The following is a 16,321-nucleotide window of genomic DNA, read 5'->3' on the forward strand; positions in this document are numbered from 1 at the left end:
ATCCTTTTGTAACATAATTCACTGTTAAGCTTGAACTCAACTCGGAATTCAATTTAAAATTTTAAACAGAACCGAATCAAACTTTTTACGAACCAAACACAAATAATTCATGAAAAACTTGATTAGCATCTACCCCATACTCTCACAGTCTCTCATCTACAATTTTATTCAATGTTATCAAATTTATTGTTATTATTATTCTTCATATCTATGCAAGGCTCCGTGGGGAAAAAGCTGAATTCACGAGATATGTTATTTTGCGTTTCAACCCCCCCCCCCCCAAAAAAAAGAATATATTATTGCATAATGTATGTATTAACGTCACAACTTATGGACAAAGAAGTCAATAATTTCACCGATAACTGAACTGATGGTGGCTGAGTTGATGTTTGGACAAACAAGTCATTGGGAGATGGGAGCTATCTGACTCTCTCCGTTGTCTACCAAAATTGAAAAGAAATAAAAAAAAAAAAGTCGATACTTTACATTAGCTACAAAGTACAATCCCAACACGTACAAAATGACTGATGATGTAACTCGTTTTTGACACTAACGACTTAATTAACGAGCTCATGTAAATTGTAAATCCTTTTATTTTATTTTATGATTTTGGTAGACAGTAAGTCAGACACCGGTGGTGGTGGTGGTAGTCTGGTAGAACCATAGAACAATATTCATCATTCAATCACAAGCTTACAGTGCGTTGGACACCGTGGATTTGGTACTCAGTGCGGGGCCCAATATTTTAAATCCACTGCCCATAAAACCGGGTCCCAGAGGCAGAAGCACTGCAGCCATCACTCATCAGTCAGCACCAGGTGGTTTACTGGTTTATTAGCAGCAAACCCTCACCCTTGGATTGGATGGAGGCTGGAATCGCTCAAATAAGACCGGGCCCCACCTGCGAGCGGTAATGCTTATATGATTAAAGCTGGATATTTTAGATGCGTTCCACGTGTCAAAGAAATGTGAACCCACTGTTTAGCCTGCAGCCTCACATCACTTACGTTAAAGAAACTTTACATTAATAACAATAACAATAATACATTTTGCTTTTTCCAATAACGTGTTCAGTTCCCAATTTATCTATATATATATATATTTGTAAAAAATCAATCTCGGGAATATCCAGAGTCACGAGAGGAGAGGGTGGACTCACATCACATGATCTTTTTTAGCCCTCCTGCTCCAGCCTGCACGGCTCCGATACCAAAATCCTCTACAAAGATGCCCAACCAACAAAGTCAAAATGTGGGAGAGAACTAATTTACTAAATTGTCCATTCCACTTTTCGTCGACTATAGCACGGTTTACTGGGTTTTACGTCATTGTAACATAAAAAGGAAAGGAACTGCCTTTACTCACACGATCCCTCCCATTGGTCAAAGCCAGAAGAAGGTTTTTGGCTAACGTGCGCATATAAATATGGATACTGCGGGAAAGCAGTCGCCTTTCGAAGATCGGACTTCTCAGCAGAAGCAAACAAAAATATTTCCCATTCAGTCCCCCAAGGCCCCAACTCTGTTTGATATCTGCTAACAACAAACAACAAACAGCAGCAAATCGGAGGAGAAGAAGAAATAAGACGAACAGAGAGAAGGTTAGCAGATAACAGATAGAGAGGAACTGAGAAGTCGTTCCCTTCACTTTACAACTTCTTCTTCTTCTTCTTCTTCTACTTCGAGTCAGTTATGGTGGTTCTATTTCTATGTTGATTGGGTATCCCATTTCGGCTTCGTCATGCCTTCACGCCTGCTTTCACCGCCGCCGTTGATCTTACCGGCCGAAATATCACCACCTAAACCTCCACCCCTCTCTGAATCAACTCACAACAGACCAATCAACTCTCGTCTCGTCACGCCAATCGCTGCTGGGGCCGCTGCTTTCTCAATACTCTTATGTCTTGTTTGTCTTTACCGGAAATTCTCCCGGAGAAGGACGGCTCCCTCAGATCTGAAGCCCCCCTACCGCTTCTCCTATTCTACCCTCCGCCACGCCACGTCGTCTTTCTCGCCAGATTACCGGCTTGGGCAAGGTGGTTTCGGTTCCGTGTACCGGGGCACCCTCCCCTCCGGCCAAGAAATCGCCGTCAAGCTCATGGATTCCGGCTCCCTACAAGGCGAACGTGAGTTCCAGAACGAGCTCTCCCTGGCCGGGAAGATCGACTGCGATCGAGTGGTGACGCTTCTCGGTTTCTCCTGCGACCGGAGACGGCGGCGGATGCTACTCGTGTACGAGTTGATGCACAATCGGAGCTTGCAAGATGCGTTGCTCGATCGAAAGTGTCCAGAGCTGATGAGCTGGAATAAACGATTCCTCATTGCGATGGACATTGCCAAAGGACTTGAGTTCCTTCACACTGTATGCGATCCGCCTGTTATTCACGGCGATATCAAGCCTAGTAACATTCTGTTAGATTGCTTTTTCTCAGCGAAGATTGCGGACTTCGGTCTCGCCCGGTTGAAGACTGAGGAAGTTTCTGAAGTATTGTTGGATGTCGCCGACGGCGACGTGGCGAAGATTAATAATACATCCAAGGGTAAAAAGAAAGAGGGATCGGAGATTAATGGTGGAGCCGAGGATAATGGATCTATACTTGAAGAGACCGAGAGCGTGGCGACAGGGTACGAAGAGGTGAATATTGGTGCGGATCAGTCACCGGAGAGTTTTTTGAGGGTTCCGGATGTGGAGGCATCACCGGAAACAGTTGTAGTAGAGGCGTCGCCTTCCGAGTTGTTGGACAAGACGAGCGTGTCTGAGGGGTATTTCGATAAGCTAAGTGTTGATAGTGGGAAGGACTTGGTCAGTGGTGGTGGAAATCGGAGGGGTGGCCGGAAAAAAAGTATTTCTGGGAAGGACTGGTGGTGGCGCCAGGATAATGGGGGTGGTTCTGAGTCAGGAAGGGTGAAGGACTATGTGATGGAGTGGATTGGGACAGAGATAAAGAAGGAGAGACCCAAAAGTGATTGGATTGCGACCTCGGCTTCCGTTGAGGATGGTAAGCCCGTTGGGAAATCGGAGAGTAAGAAGCAGCAGAAGCGTATGGAGTGGTGGACGTCATTAGATGAGGAGAAGATCCGGAAGAAGGAGAAGCGCAGACCTGCTAGGGAGTGGTGGCGGGAGGAGTTCTGCGAGGAGCTTAGCCGGAAGAAGAAAAAACGGGGAATTAAGCATAGTGGTGGGAGCGGTGTCGACAATTGGTGGCAAGGGGATGAAGATTTTGGAGCGGACACAAGGAAGAAGAAGAAGAGCCGGAGCAGGAGCAGGAGCAGTCGAGGAAGTATAGATTGGTGGTTGGATGGGATTAGTGGTGAGCTCCGGGGTGGTCGTCGCAATAGCCAGGATTGGGTCAGCGGAGAGATACCCAAGAGTGGTGGTGTCAGCAGCACCCCCAGCATGAGGGGAACCGTCTGCTACGTAGCTCCTGAGTATGGGGGTGGTGGGCAGCTCTCTGAGAAATGCGATGTGTATAGCTTCGGAGTTCTGCTGTTGGTTTTGGTATCTGGTCGGCGTCCCCTCCAGGTGACAGCCTCACCTATGTCGGAGTTTGAACGTGCAAACCTTATTTCATGGGCTCGCCATCTTGCTCGCAGAGGGAAGCTGCTGGATCTTGTCGACCCATCGATTCTGGGGTTGGATCGAGACCAAGCATTGCTCTGTATCACGATTGCACTCCTCTGTCTACAACGATCACCTGCTCGCCGGCCCTCTATGAAAGAAGTTGCGGCTATGCTTTCCGGTGAGTCTGAGCCTCCACACCTGCCATTTGAATTTTCCCCGTCGCCACCTTCCAGCTTTCCATTCAAGTCCCGGAAGAAGCCTCGGTGAGTATTCTGTGGCCTGCAACCTATCTCCATGAACAGCAGGGTGCACCGTTATCGGTGATTTTTAGTCTCATCTTTGGTAGATGGTAGATGTAGAACGTAGATGTATGCATTCCATGGATTGGGCGAGTTTTACCTGCTCTTCTTGTACAGAGGTATAGTCTGGCTTACCAAACCCAGTTCAGTATAAACCATTCACTGGAGCCATGACTGAGTCATGAAAAAGAGGATCCAGAGAATGACCCCAGCAGCTCACCTTCTTAAAATTTGTTTCGGACATGATGACAACTGACAAGTGTTGAATTATATAACAATCCCCACTTTTTATGTTGAAGCCACCCTAATCAATAAATAAAATCCATTAGTGGGCAGGAGGCTGAATGAATAGCTTACTTTTTTCAATTCTGTAACTTACTGGGCCAAGGAACTTTTCCTCTTTCATTCAGAATGTGGGCATACGAAATCAGATCCTATGTAAATGTTTGTTTTATTTGCAGAAAGAAGTGAGAAAGAAAATATTACATTTGAGAAGTTGAATGGTGCTGTTCTTCTTTTTGACTGTTTACACTCTTGTAAAGGCTGTAAGTTTCTTGTAGAGTAGAGCAAGTTTGCGTGGTTATTGTGTTGGAGTGAAAATCTCAACTGGATTTGAATCCAGAACATTCTCAACTGTAAATCCACCAAATAAAAGGCAAGATACACATGCACATTCAACGTGGTAAAACAAAGAATGGGTTGAGGGATGTTGTTTGAGCTTGCAGATGGACTGCATGAAAGTGATGTCAATCTGCAAAACTAGTACCTATTTTCACCTATGTTCTGCTATTGCTTCTCATGTTTAACAATCAGCAGAACCTCCAAGGCTGTATTTGGCATCAATCTTGTTCCATATAATTAGTATTTTCTTGTTCCTACTTTTAATTGATTCACAGAATTGAGTATTTGAAGGATGAATTTTGAGACAAATGATTATTTGAGACCCAATCTTTTTAAGTTCTGCACAAGGATTTCTGAGGATGAGTTTTCAACTGAGAAAAATGTTGTTCTGGTGATTGAATATCCAAACTGCTCCCAAAACGCCCTGAGGCATATGCCAGAGGCACTGACACCTCTGAGCTCAGGTGCAAGAGGCAAGGCACGCTTCATGCGCTTTTTTCATGAGGCATGCTAGAGGCGTATGCCTCATGCGCCTCATGCATATCTTATAAAAGACAGAAAAAAAAAAAAGAAAAAAGAGAAAAAGGAAAGGAAAGGAAGAGAAAAAGAAAGAGAGAAAAAAAGAGAAAAGGAAAGAAAAGAAAAGGAAAGGAAAGGGAAGAAAAGATAAGGGGAAAAAAAGTGGTTTGCCCTCTGCCCCTTTCAATTAATGTTAATGCATCTAGAGAAAAGTGGTTTGCCCCTTGCCCCATTCATGGAAGCATTGAAAGGAAGTATGTTCTGCTTCGACAAGACCTCTCCTTTCAATTAATGTTATGCATATTTATTCTTTTTAATATAAAAGATTTTTATTAAAAATAAAGAAAAAATGAGATCCCCCCTTCCTCCTCTAACCCCCCTTCTCTTAAGGAGGCATACGCCTCCTTGTGTTCGGGAGGCTTACGCCTCTTGCATTCTGAACTACGCCTCACGCCTCTAGGTAGTGGAATGCCTCGCATCAAACCTCCGCGTTTTAAAACATTGATCCAAACAATCTCATTCACGTAAGCAGTAGATCCCCCAAATTGAGTTTTGGGAAGCATGCTGACCATTCCAATCACAGTGCTTGCTCTTTTCTTATCATATATCTGGATTGTTTGCTTGGTCGTATGGCAGTCCTATATCCTGGATTTTATGCATTTGGTCTCAATTAACTATCTAAAATTCAATGCCATGGTTAAGCTTATATTATAGGTAAATGATAAACTTTGCATTGTTAGTTATTATATATATTGTTCACAAAATTCTTGTAGAAAGTTCTGACAATAGTTATCAAATTCTTACATACATAGCCAGGTAGATGACTTACAAGCCAAAGTAGAGTACTGTTAGTAAGATATTTGATTCAAATCATGTGCATCATTCAAAGGAAATGCTTGAAGATCATCTCCATCTAAATATTCAAAAGATTGTCTCCATCTGCATTATGTGGTGATTGATGCTATGCTCCTATAAATTGAAACTCAATTATACATTGAGGCCAGTTATCACAGAATGGTGAACTCTTGAATCAATGACAAATGGAGGTTCAACAAAACAGACTATGTTTTTCATATACTGATATAGGTCAGCACGTCTCTTATCAGTAGATGGAAATATATCTGGATGGGTTGTTTGATCCACACTCGGGCAGGGCAGCATGTGTGGTAGTTATGCTAAATCATCATAATAAGATTATGTTTGCAGATGGAATTCAGTGCAGAGCAAAGGACAGCATTGAAGGGCTTGTGTTAGCATCCTTGGCTCAAGCTTTTGCCATCTTTGTGGCAGTTTCTGTTGGTGCCAATATCTCTAGGGGCCATGTTAACCCTGCTGTGACATCTGGAGCCTTTATTGGGGTCACATAACATTGCTGAGGGGCATTTTGTATTGGAGTGCTCAGTTGCTTGAGTCCATCTTTGCTTGCTTCCTTCTTAATTGCCACCGGAGGACTGGTAAGAAGCCAACACTAGCCAAATTGTTAACTTTCAAACAATAAAAACCCAAATAGAATCCATTAAATGCCTGCGTTCAAGGCTTTAATATGATTCACACCGAGTCAAAGCCCAGCTTATGATGGCTCCAAAACTCCTTGGCCAATTTACAAATTGCCCTTAATTTTGATTCAAGTCTTGCCAGCTTACCAGAGTTCTACCCTGATTTTTATTTGGTCCATTGCAGACAACATTGGCATTCTCCCTATCAACCGATGTTAGTGCATGGAATGCATTGGTTAGGATTTTTGTTAGTCTATGGAGTATGGACATGTGATCTGATATCTGTTAGCTTATTCTGTATGTTGGAAGAAGCCACCGATTTGCAGTGTGGTGTCTTAAGGTAGAAGACAATCCAAACCCTGTTTCACGTTTTCACAAGGGATAAAATTGTCTTTGCGTTCAGATCATCAAAGATAATGGTAGAAAAGTGCATTTAAATTTTAGACTCTGAGTGAAAAACTCAGTATATGTTTTAAGTCTTCTACCCTTTACTAAATCCTAAGGTTTGTAAAAGACAACTTGCTTTCTTTCATTGAATTCATGTCTGCTTTGCTGAGCTGAACAGCCGAGTCTCAAATGTCCCCAAGAGCTGTGTGAATGGGATACCTTGAACTTGAATAAGGTCTGGATTCAGAGTGGAAGGGGTTGGAGAGAATGTATAGGAGTAAAGCCAATCTAAGGAAACCCCTCAGAATGGTCTTCTGCGTCAAACATGTGGCTAGCCTCTCACCCAGAAAATAAAGGGGCGAGTAAATTTTAATTCAAAAAAATAAAATGCATAGTTGACATGGGTCCCTTCTCTAGCTCTAAAGGCATGGTCTGTCTTAATTCAAGTTAGGAAACCATCTCACATAATTCAATAACAAGTCAAATCTGATTTTAATTTCCTAACTCGGATAAACATTTCAGGCGCAAAAGCTTTCAAGATATTACATTTGCATGTATCTCATTCTTCAGGCGCAAAGTTTTAATAATATAATACTTTGTTAGGTGTAGCATGTTTCAGAACACAAGACATTGATGTGGCTGGGCTGGCACAAGATTGTGCTTCACAGAACCAGCCTTGGCTCATCTTGGAATGAACCACACCCCTAAACGAATGTGTTTTGCCATGGAGCTGAAACGTGGAAATCAATCAGATGAGTTTTTATCAAATTCATTGTGTTCCGGTATATCATGTTTTTTCAGCAGCATAGATTTTTCCTATATACTTAACGTTAAGTGGATACTTGCATTGGGTTCCATAAACGTATATATATATATATATATACGTGCTTTTACATTAATATATTAATATAGGCCAAACCGCACTTTTGGACCGGGCTAGAAATGATCACCTCCCTCTAATGGATATTCTCTTGGCTTATCTTTATTAAGAGTAGGGATGGATACTAAGATATAAGTGCAATACCAATAGGGATTGTTGGGTCCCCCAAAGTGCACCTCACAGCAAATCCCATCATATATCACAGGAGGTGTTCTCAATGTGCGGCTGGAATGTGTTGTGAGGAGCAGGATCCGGACTCCCTTCTGAGAACTGAGATCTCAGATCTAAGATCAATTTCTCTCTAACCTCTTTTTCCTCTTCTTCTTCTTCTTCTTCTTCTTCTTCTTCTTCTCTCTCTTTGAAGGATCTCAGATCTGATCACCTGAGTTCATGTTTCACTTTCTCCCCTCTTTGTCCTCTCTGCTTCTTAAACTGCAAACCATTATCCGGATCGAACGAATCGACGGTTCGGCTGCCCAGGTCAATGATCCTCTGACCAAATCACCAGTCATTAACCCAGGGGCGGATTAAGGGTGAAACTGAACCGGTTGTCTGGATGGTTTCTGGGCCGAACGGTCTGACCATCTGGATCAATGACAGTTCAAAAACATTGGTTCTCAATATGCAGCTGGGATGTGTTGTGAGGAGCAGGACCCTGACTCCCCTCTGCCACCCCTGATTAAGAGCAAATTGATAACCAATATTCTTCTTTCTACCTTATGGTTTGGATCCTGTGTAGGATTGAGACCTGACGCTATATCTCAAACTCTGTTGAAAAACTAAATTGCTACTTGGAATACTATGTATGGACAGCAGGACAGGCCATTTCAAATGAATTTGTTTTTCTGAAAGGCATATATAATTAATTATCATGTGGATTAGATGGGTAGAAATGAAGCTATCTTCGATGGAAAGTAGCTTAATCCTTGGAACACTATTAATCACTCTCAGTTGCTTCTCTTTTCAAATCTCAATGAGGTATTGGGCATCTGATGTCCTCCACTCTATTGGAGCAGAGTAGCAGACCCACAGTTGGTCTCAGCCGGAGACTGAGCGAATTCTTCAATGGATGAAGCCATAGCAGCTCACCTTTTGAAGCTTAACGTAGATGGGGACCTGGAAAAATGGCAGAGAGATGGTTGAAGCTAATGTTTTTCTGTTGGGCATGCATTTCACCCGCAGCTTATCAATTTCTAGTGATGCCATAATGCATTCACCCAACTTCTGTTAGCTAATCAGACTTTTGATCGCCAACTGCAGAAGCCTAGTTAGAATGTTTGCTCTTTTTTCATCAGTTTGTTTGTTCATATGCCGACGCACTCTATTACTATATCTTCTCACTTCTCTTCTCTTCGATCTCGGAGTTGTATACCGTGTCTTCCCCTCTAGATCTTCTTCTTCATTGTACTGAGAATTGATGAGAATGGAATTTGTTATTTCGAGCTTCAAAATGATAATATCAGTATATCACAGGTTGATCGTTGACCAGGAAATGTAAACGTTATTCTTTTAAAATGATTTTCTTGATTGCACAGATTTTGTAAATTTTGATTTTTTCAAATTTATCCCATTTACATTTTACATGTACCAGTAAAATGTGTATGTGCGTTGCACTTGGTAACTTCAATAATAGCTAAAAAATGATAATTTCAATATGCTTTATCTAAACCCATTATAAAAAGACACTTAAGTAATCAAAGCAAGGTGTGTTTATGGATTTAAATTATGCATTTTCTTTTCCATTATTAATAAAAATACTACTTATTTATGAAGTCTATCTTTGTTTAATATGACGAATGTATGATATTAGATGCTTACAAAATGTAGCTGATATGTTCGGAAAATAGGATCCATTAAAAATATGATAGAGTTCGAACAACCTATATATATATATATATATATATATATATATATATATATATATAGATTGCAATTTTGTAATTTGATTTTTTTTATATTATTTATGTTGTTTTATAAAAGTACATGTATATATAATAAAAATGGTTGAAAAATATTTGTATTTTTTGTTTTTCTTTGTATATTGACTTTTTTATTTCTTTTTTCCTATTAATAATTTGTTAAACCTTATAGACTTATGGGTAATCAAATTGGATCAAATCAGATTTGAGTACATCCTTGACAGAATCAAATTCAAATTAATCTTTGTGAGATCGACCAAATCAATTAATGGATCAGATATCAGATTAACATTATTGGATTGGATTTAGATATACCCCTATCGGAATTTGATCCGTTCCATTTGCATCCATAGCAAGTTGGGCGAGTTAGGCCTAAATGGTAAACCCAGCTTGACCTGACCCTATAGGGTCGGGTTAGGGTCAGGCATATTCAGTTTTAGGGTTGGGTTAGGGTTTTGATTCTTCAAGTCGAGTTGAGTTCAGGTTTTGGCTGACCTGTCCCATCAGGTCATGATATCCTACATATATACAGAGTATTCTTGTAACTTTTTTAACTTCTAACTCTATAAGCTTAAGATTTATTTACATGTTGATTTTGGTTTTCTTCTTTTTCTTCTTTTTTTTTTTAATGAGAAAAGTGACACCTTAGTATGTATAAAACAATTTCCTAACTTAAATTAATGGACTTTAGGTCTTCAAAACGTGTTCCAAAAATAAAGTTGAAATGTTATGGGTTGGGTCGGGTTAGACCCTATAAGGTCAGGTCAGGTTTGGGAATTATGCACTTTTGAGTTGGGCCGGGTTGAGTTTGGTTTGGGGCATTGGAGGGTTGGGTTAGGGTTGAGGTAAACCCGTGTCGAACTTGATCCATTGACATCCCTAGGCCCAACCTTAAGAATTAGGTATAAGGCTTGAGTGTAAGCCTAATTTGTCCAATCCATGCCAAATCGTATTGGAATTTTATGCACTTGGGTCGAGGGCTGAGCTCATGTTGCTAAATCATCTCATACCATAATTTCGCATAAATGTATGTGTTTATGTATAATGTATACATATTAAATATGCAAATATGGCTCTATCTGTATATAGTTGGGCTGGGCTTAAACTACCCAAGGACTAGGTTAAAGCCCAACCCAAAAATAAGAAACTCCAAACTTTTGGGTCCACCCAACCAAGGACCAAAGTTCACCTATGGGCCGTTGACCACAACTTAGACTGAAAATAAATTTCTTTACAAGTTTAACTTTCTATTCTATTTCCATCATTAAGAAAAATAACTTTATTTATCACAATTATTTTTTGACATGATAAATACATATTTTTTTATTCAAAATTCCTATATTTTTTAGTAATTCTATGCTTTATCTTTTTTGAAAATTGTATTTTACCCATTTGACCTAAAAGTAGGTCTGTAAACGATATTTAAAAATCCCAATTCAAATTCGAGATTCCTATAAACAAATCCAATTGAGATATACATTAATTTGATCCAATATATATCCGAACTGATTATATATATATATATATATTAAGAGAGGCTACTCGACCATTGACCTAATCGTTCCATTCGATTCACCCTGTCTCTCTAATCTCTCATCTTCCTCAAGTTTCCAAAACCCTCAGTCCCTAACCCTTCACTGCCACTGAACTCAAACAAACACCACCACTAGTGCCAGTGGTTGAAGCGTTTAGCAGCAGTTAGCGGCCAGTCAGCCACTGTGGCACCGTTGTCGCACACTCACACTGTTGTATCGGTCTCTCTCGAGCAGTTGTTCGCCAGTTTGCTAGTTCACCGCTGCCCAACTCAAGCAGAGCAACCGCCGATAACTCCAGTAGTCCAGTTTTCTAGCACCAGTCGTTGGCCATCACTGCCACATACTTTGCACCGAGCCACCGATGCACCTATTCCAGCATCAGGCTGTTTTTTATATCGTAGATTTGGGGTTTTTAATCTGATGCTCTAGTCCATAGGATTCTTCATTCCTTCCACTTCCCCTTTCTTAGTAATTTGAAACTTGAAAACCTAATCCAACATTCATGTTTGTCTTCTTTTTTCTGTAAGGACGATATGCTTTTGGGTTTTGTTTCATAGGAAGCTTGAAAATTTTATCACTGAATTGGAATGACAGGGGTTATGTTATAGAGCAAATTAATGGTCGAATTCAAATTGAATCAGATATTTGATTTAACAATTGAAGTCAAATTTAAACCTGAAGTTTCGATATCCATTGGATATTGAATCAAATTCGAATATCCAGATTCATAATCGGTTTTGAATTTGAATCTAACTTGATCCAGTTCTAATTCGATCCATTTACAGGCCTACCTAAAAGCCTGAACCCTTAATCCAGCACTTGAACAGGGAGATGGTTTTGTCTTTGGATAGTTTTTAAGTTATAAATTTTAATAAATAATTCTTCTTATTTATAATACTTAACTTTTAATATGATAAATATGACACCATGGGTTGAGCCATTTAATCTAATGATCTTAACTACTTACTTGCAATATGAATTAATGATGGTTTTTGTTTTCATGTCAATTTTAAATACATATGCTTTGTATTGTTAAAATTATTAGATATTAATTTAATTAGTATAATTTATAAGTGAAAAATCAAAATACCTCAACTAAAGGATATGATCATAGAGAACGAGAGTTAACACCTTAAATATTGGATTTGGAAAAATCCCTTATGAAGTCCAATTGCATTGGATTTGAACTACTTTTTAATAGCCCTTTTATTTTAAGCAATAGGGATAATTTAATAGTCCTTATATTTTCAACAATGACTATTACAATATTAAATGTCTTAATTATGGTGCTTTGTCAAAGTACACATTTGTCCCCAAGAAATTCAATGAATAAGGGGTAATTCATGTCCAATGAAAATTCCAGAAAAACAAATCATATTCACAATTTTATAGGTAGTATAAATTAAAATATTCATACCCTCTTATAAACCTCCCATGGGTTTTCTAAAAAGCCCTTAAATCTCCATAGAACTTTGACCTGCCCTTAAAACTCCCCTACTTTTGGGACAAGGGGACTTATATACTCTTCCATTACTTTTAACTGGACAAAGACATTAAGATCATGTTTGGTTTTTTGCTTTGTGTCTCATTCTTTTAATTCTTGTTTAGGATGGACAAGAATGAATAACATTAGAGAGTTTGGTTACAAAATTGTTACCATGGGCCTCATTTTTTTTAGAATGAAAAAATCAGCCTACAACATAAAAATTGAGATTGTTTGCAGCATGCAAAATAATCACGTCACATCTTGCTCACTTTCATTTTTTAAAGAAATTCTATCGCTGACCTAGGTCTACAAAATTGTCACCATAGATGCTTAAGACCGGACTACCAAGGAAATTTACGTCAATAGACATTGACTGTCGGCCATCAACTAGTACATCTATGCCAATGGTTTAGGAGACCTAGGCTGGCGATTTACAATTGCTGGTGGAGTTTTTTTTAAAGAATCAAAATGAGCAAGATAGGGCACTTGTGAGTTTGAACAAAATTAATTTTTTAGGAAAAAAGCGTTTGGTTCATAACAATATTTTCTCATTCTACCCATTTTTATCTATTCTTATTCATTTTAAAATTTCATCTTGGGTAAGAATGAGAAAGAATGAGAGTTGAATCAAACATGGCCTAAATGTCTATTATGCCCATATTAATTCCTCCAATCAAGTTAGTAGATTTGTCCTAATTCCAATTTTATTAATACTAATAAAATATGTTTTAGTATTTCATTTTTTCACTGCACAAACAAACTTATTTTTGAGTAGAATAAACAAAACCATTCCATTACTTTTAAGGAGAATATTGATTCAAATAATCAACATATACACTTACCAAATGTGGCAAGAGAATTCTTGATAGGCATGAAACGCTGCTATGACTACTAATTACTCATTGCTATACAAATAGACCTCCCCTATCATCATGCTCGGTCCACCTACTCTTTAGTGTTCACTCCTGTCTCTGGTTATAACCCACAAGGTTGGTTTATAAAAACCTCAATGGATTTTCACTCAATAAGCATGGCAAAACCAACAAGAGGTTATAATCTGCAGAGGTTGGTTTGTAAAATCCTCAATGGACCTTTACTCAATAAGCATGGCAAAACCAACAATTGTCTTTACTTTAGTTATAGCAAGTAAACCCATGCAATGCATGGGGTTAAAACATGGTTTTCAAAACCGGATTAGATCGGAAAAATTGGGAACCAGTCAGGTGATTAGTTTTTTTTTCTCTAAAACCAGATTTTCTTCAAAAACCATTGATTTTGGTCAGCAAACTACAGACCTAGGCGGTTAATTGTTCAAACCGTCAAATGGTTTTGACCATTTTTTATTATTTTTTTTATTTTTTTGTTAGAACGGGCTGAACGATCGAACCATTCGACCCGATAACTAGACCCTTGACCGGTTTGGTCTTTGGGTTAGTTTTAAAAACCATGGGTTAAAAAGAAATTTAGTTATTAGATTTTGGGTTTAGGGTTGGGACTCAGACCCATTGAAAATTTATCACATCCAACTCAAATGTGATCCAAGTTGTACCTCTATTTGGGTTTTAACATCACTTGGGTCTAGGCTAAGGTCCATATTTAGGGCCAGTCAAGGTTTGGCCAACCTAACCCAAATATATCAAGGGTGTGATCAGTATTGTGGGCATTTATTTAATAAATGTTTTGTACTATTTTTATCTTGAAAAATGAGAAAGTGGATGACAAATGTTTATATGATGTTGTTTGATAGCTAAGCGCCAGTAGACACCATAAAGGCCCCATTCACTTTTCGGTAAGTTATTTACCCGAGTAAATGCGGTTACCTGGGTAAGTTTTTCTTGGGAAACACTTACTCGAGTAAGTGCAATTATCCATATTCTTTTATTTCTCATGTAAATAAGGCAATGATCATTTTATCCATAAAAATCCATTATTAAAAATGACATTTTTGTCTCATTCAAGTGTTGGCAACTTTCCCCCTAGGTGGGAAAGTTATTTACCCACCTAGGAGATGGGTATCACTTACTATAAACTTTCCCTAGTCCCCACATAAATCTGAAAAAAGAACATGGGATTCTTGGTCAATGGGAACCAAAATCGCATTGACCAACTTTCCCAATCCATTATTAAAAAATGACATTTTTGTCTCATTCAAGTGTTGGCAACTTTCCCCCTAGGTGGGAAAGTTATTTACCCACCTAGGAGATGGGTATCACTTACTATAAACTTTCCCTAGTCCCCACATAAATCTGAAAAAAGAACATGGGATTCTTGGTTAATGAGAACCAAAATCACATTGACCAACTTTCCCCCCTCTCAAAATCCGAAAAAAGAACGCCCCCTAAGCACCACATAAGTTTAATAGTAAATAAATGGCCAGGTGTTGGGGGAAACATTAAAATTGGTGTTTCCCCCAACAGTTGGCTTTCATAACTAAGGAACCATCTATTTGATAAACAATCTTACCAAATACCATACAAATATCATTTTGGAATAAATGCCTACAATACAATGATGTGGTACTGTTTTTCAAATAAATAAGCACATAACCAAACACCATCCAAATTTATACCCCTACTTTATTATAGATAACCATAAGGGATTGAGTGAATTTAAGAGGAAATGAGGGATTTAATGGGGTATGATGATGTTCCAAATATTGACAATGGAGAGAGAGAGAGATTTATGGATTTTAGAAACAGTTAAAGATATGACACGCTTGTTATTGGAGCAAAGATGGATTTTATAAGAGACAATTAATGACTAAATGATTTTTATTTTGTCTTCTTATATTTTTTAATAATCTAATTTAAAATGTGAAAAATGGGAGGAGGAAGTCGATGTCAGCTTTGTGGTGAGATTATGAAGATTATTTGGCTGAATAAAAAGCTCATTTTCTCAAAGTGCCTGTTTGGGAGGGTTGGATAGTAGTGGATTCTGGCTGTATGAGGTGGGCTTCACATGGACAGCCTTGCTATGTTTGGTGAAAAACCCTTTGAGCTTAAATCTATTGTCAGTCAGTCATGTGAATAGATTTCTCCTTCAGCCTTTTGAATAGTTTATTTGGGGCTTTTCAAAGCAGCCTGAAGCCCTGAACCAGCGTAGCTGAATCTTCAGGTCATAGCTCCCATACAGGCCCTAAATTTGTCAGTCTAAAACCTTATGTTATCTTCCAAAAAAGCTTTGCATATCAGGGAAAAAACCGTACGTTATTCTTCCATTACTGATCAAAAGAAAGTCATTAATGAATAGCCATCCCAAATACAGGAGCAAATGACATCCAACAAACATCAATTAAAGCGTTAGAGAAAGCGGTCGAGATACTTAAAAAGGAGACAGCAATCAATGCTAACAAGTAGTTCTAGTAGATCAACATAAATGGTTTTACAGCAAAGAAGCACTGCTGATTTCTTATCAAAATGGTGTTTGGTTCTATTGTAATTTATTAAAAAATCGACATCAGTTTATGTTTCCTCCAAAAGTAAACATTTTTCTACTGTTTGGCTTAATAATGGTGCCTAGCAGATGTTTTATTCCAATTTTCAATGGACAATAACTAAACCGCCCCTAAATTTGGAAGGGGAAATAAAACAATCTCAAGTTGGATATAGTGAGAAGCAA

The 16,321-nt window shown here is 38.7% G+C and overlaps 1 protein-coding gene across 1 annotated transcript; it reads left to right on the top strand.

Moving 5' to 3' along the window:
* Nucleotides 1–1,058: 1,058 nt before the first annotated feature.
* LOC148847894 (receptor-like serine/threonine-protein kinase At2g45590) lies at nucleotides 1,059–4,355 on the top strand. The gene has a single exon (XM_088948072.1). It carries the CDS (start codon nucleotides 1,741–1,743, stop codon nucleotides 3,826–3,828), a length of 2,088 nt encoding a protein of 695 aa, XP_088804198.1. The 5' UTR covers nucleotides 1,059–1,740; the 3' UTR covers nucleotides 3,829–4,355.
* The last annotated feature ends 11,966 nt before the right edge of the window (nucleotides 4,356–16,321 follow it).

Source organism: Nelumbo lutea, chromosome 6 (genome assembly GCF_056320005.1).
Source record: "Nelumbo lutea isolate HS-2025 chromosome 6, American lotus-T2T, whole genome shotgun sequence".
NCBI lineage: Eukaryota > Viridiplantae > Streptophyta > Magnoliopsida > Proteales > Nelumbonaceae > Nelumbo > Nelumbo lutea.

Bases quoted from the DNA above. Each gene is read 5' to 3' on its own strand.
- LOC148847894 (XM_088948072.1), top strand. From the start codon at position 1,741: ATGCCTTCACGCCTGCTTTCACCGCCGCCGTTGATCTTACCGGCCGAA.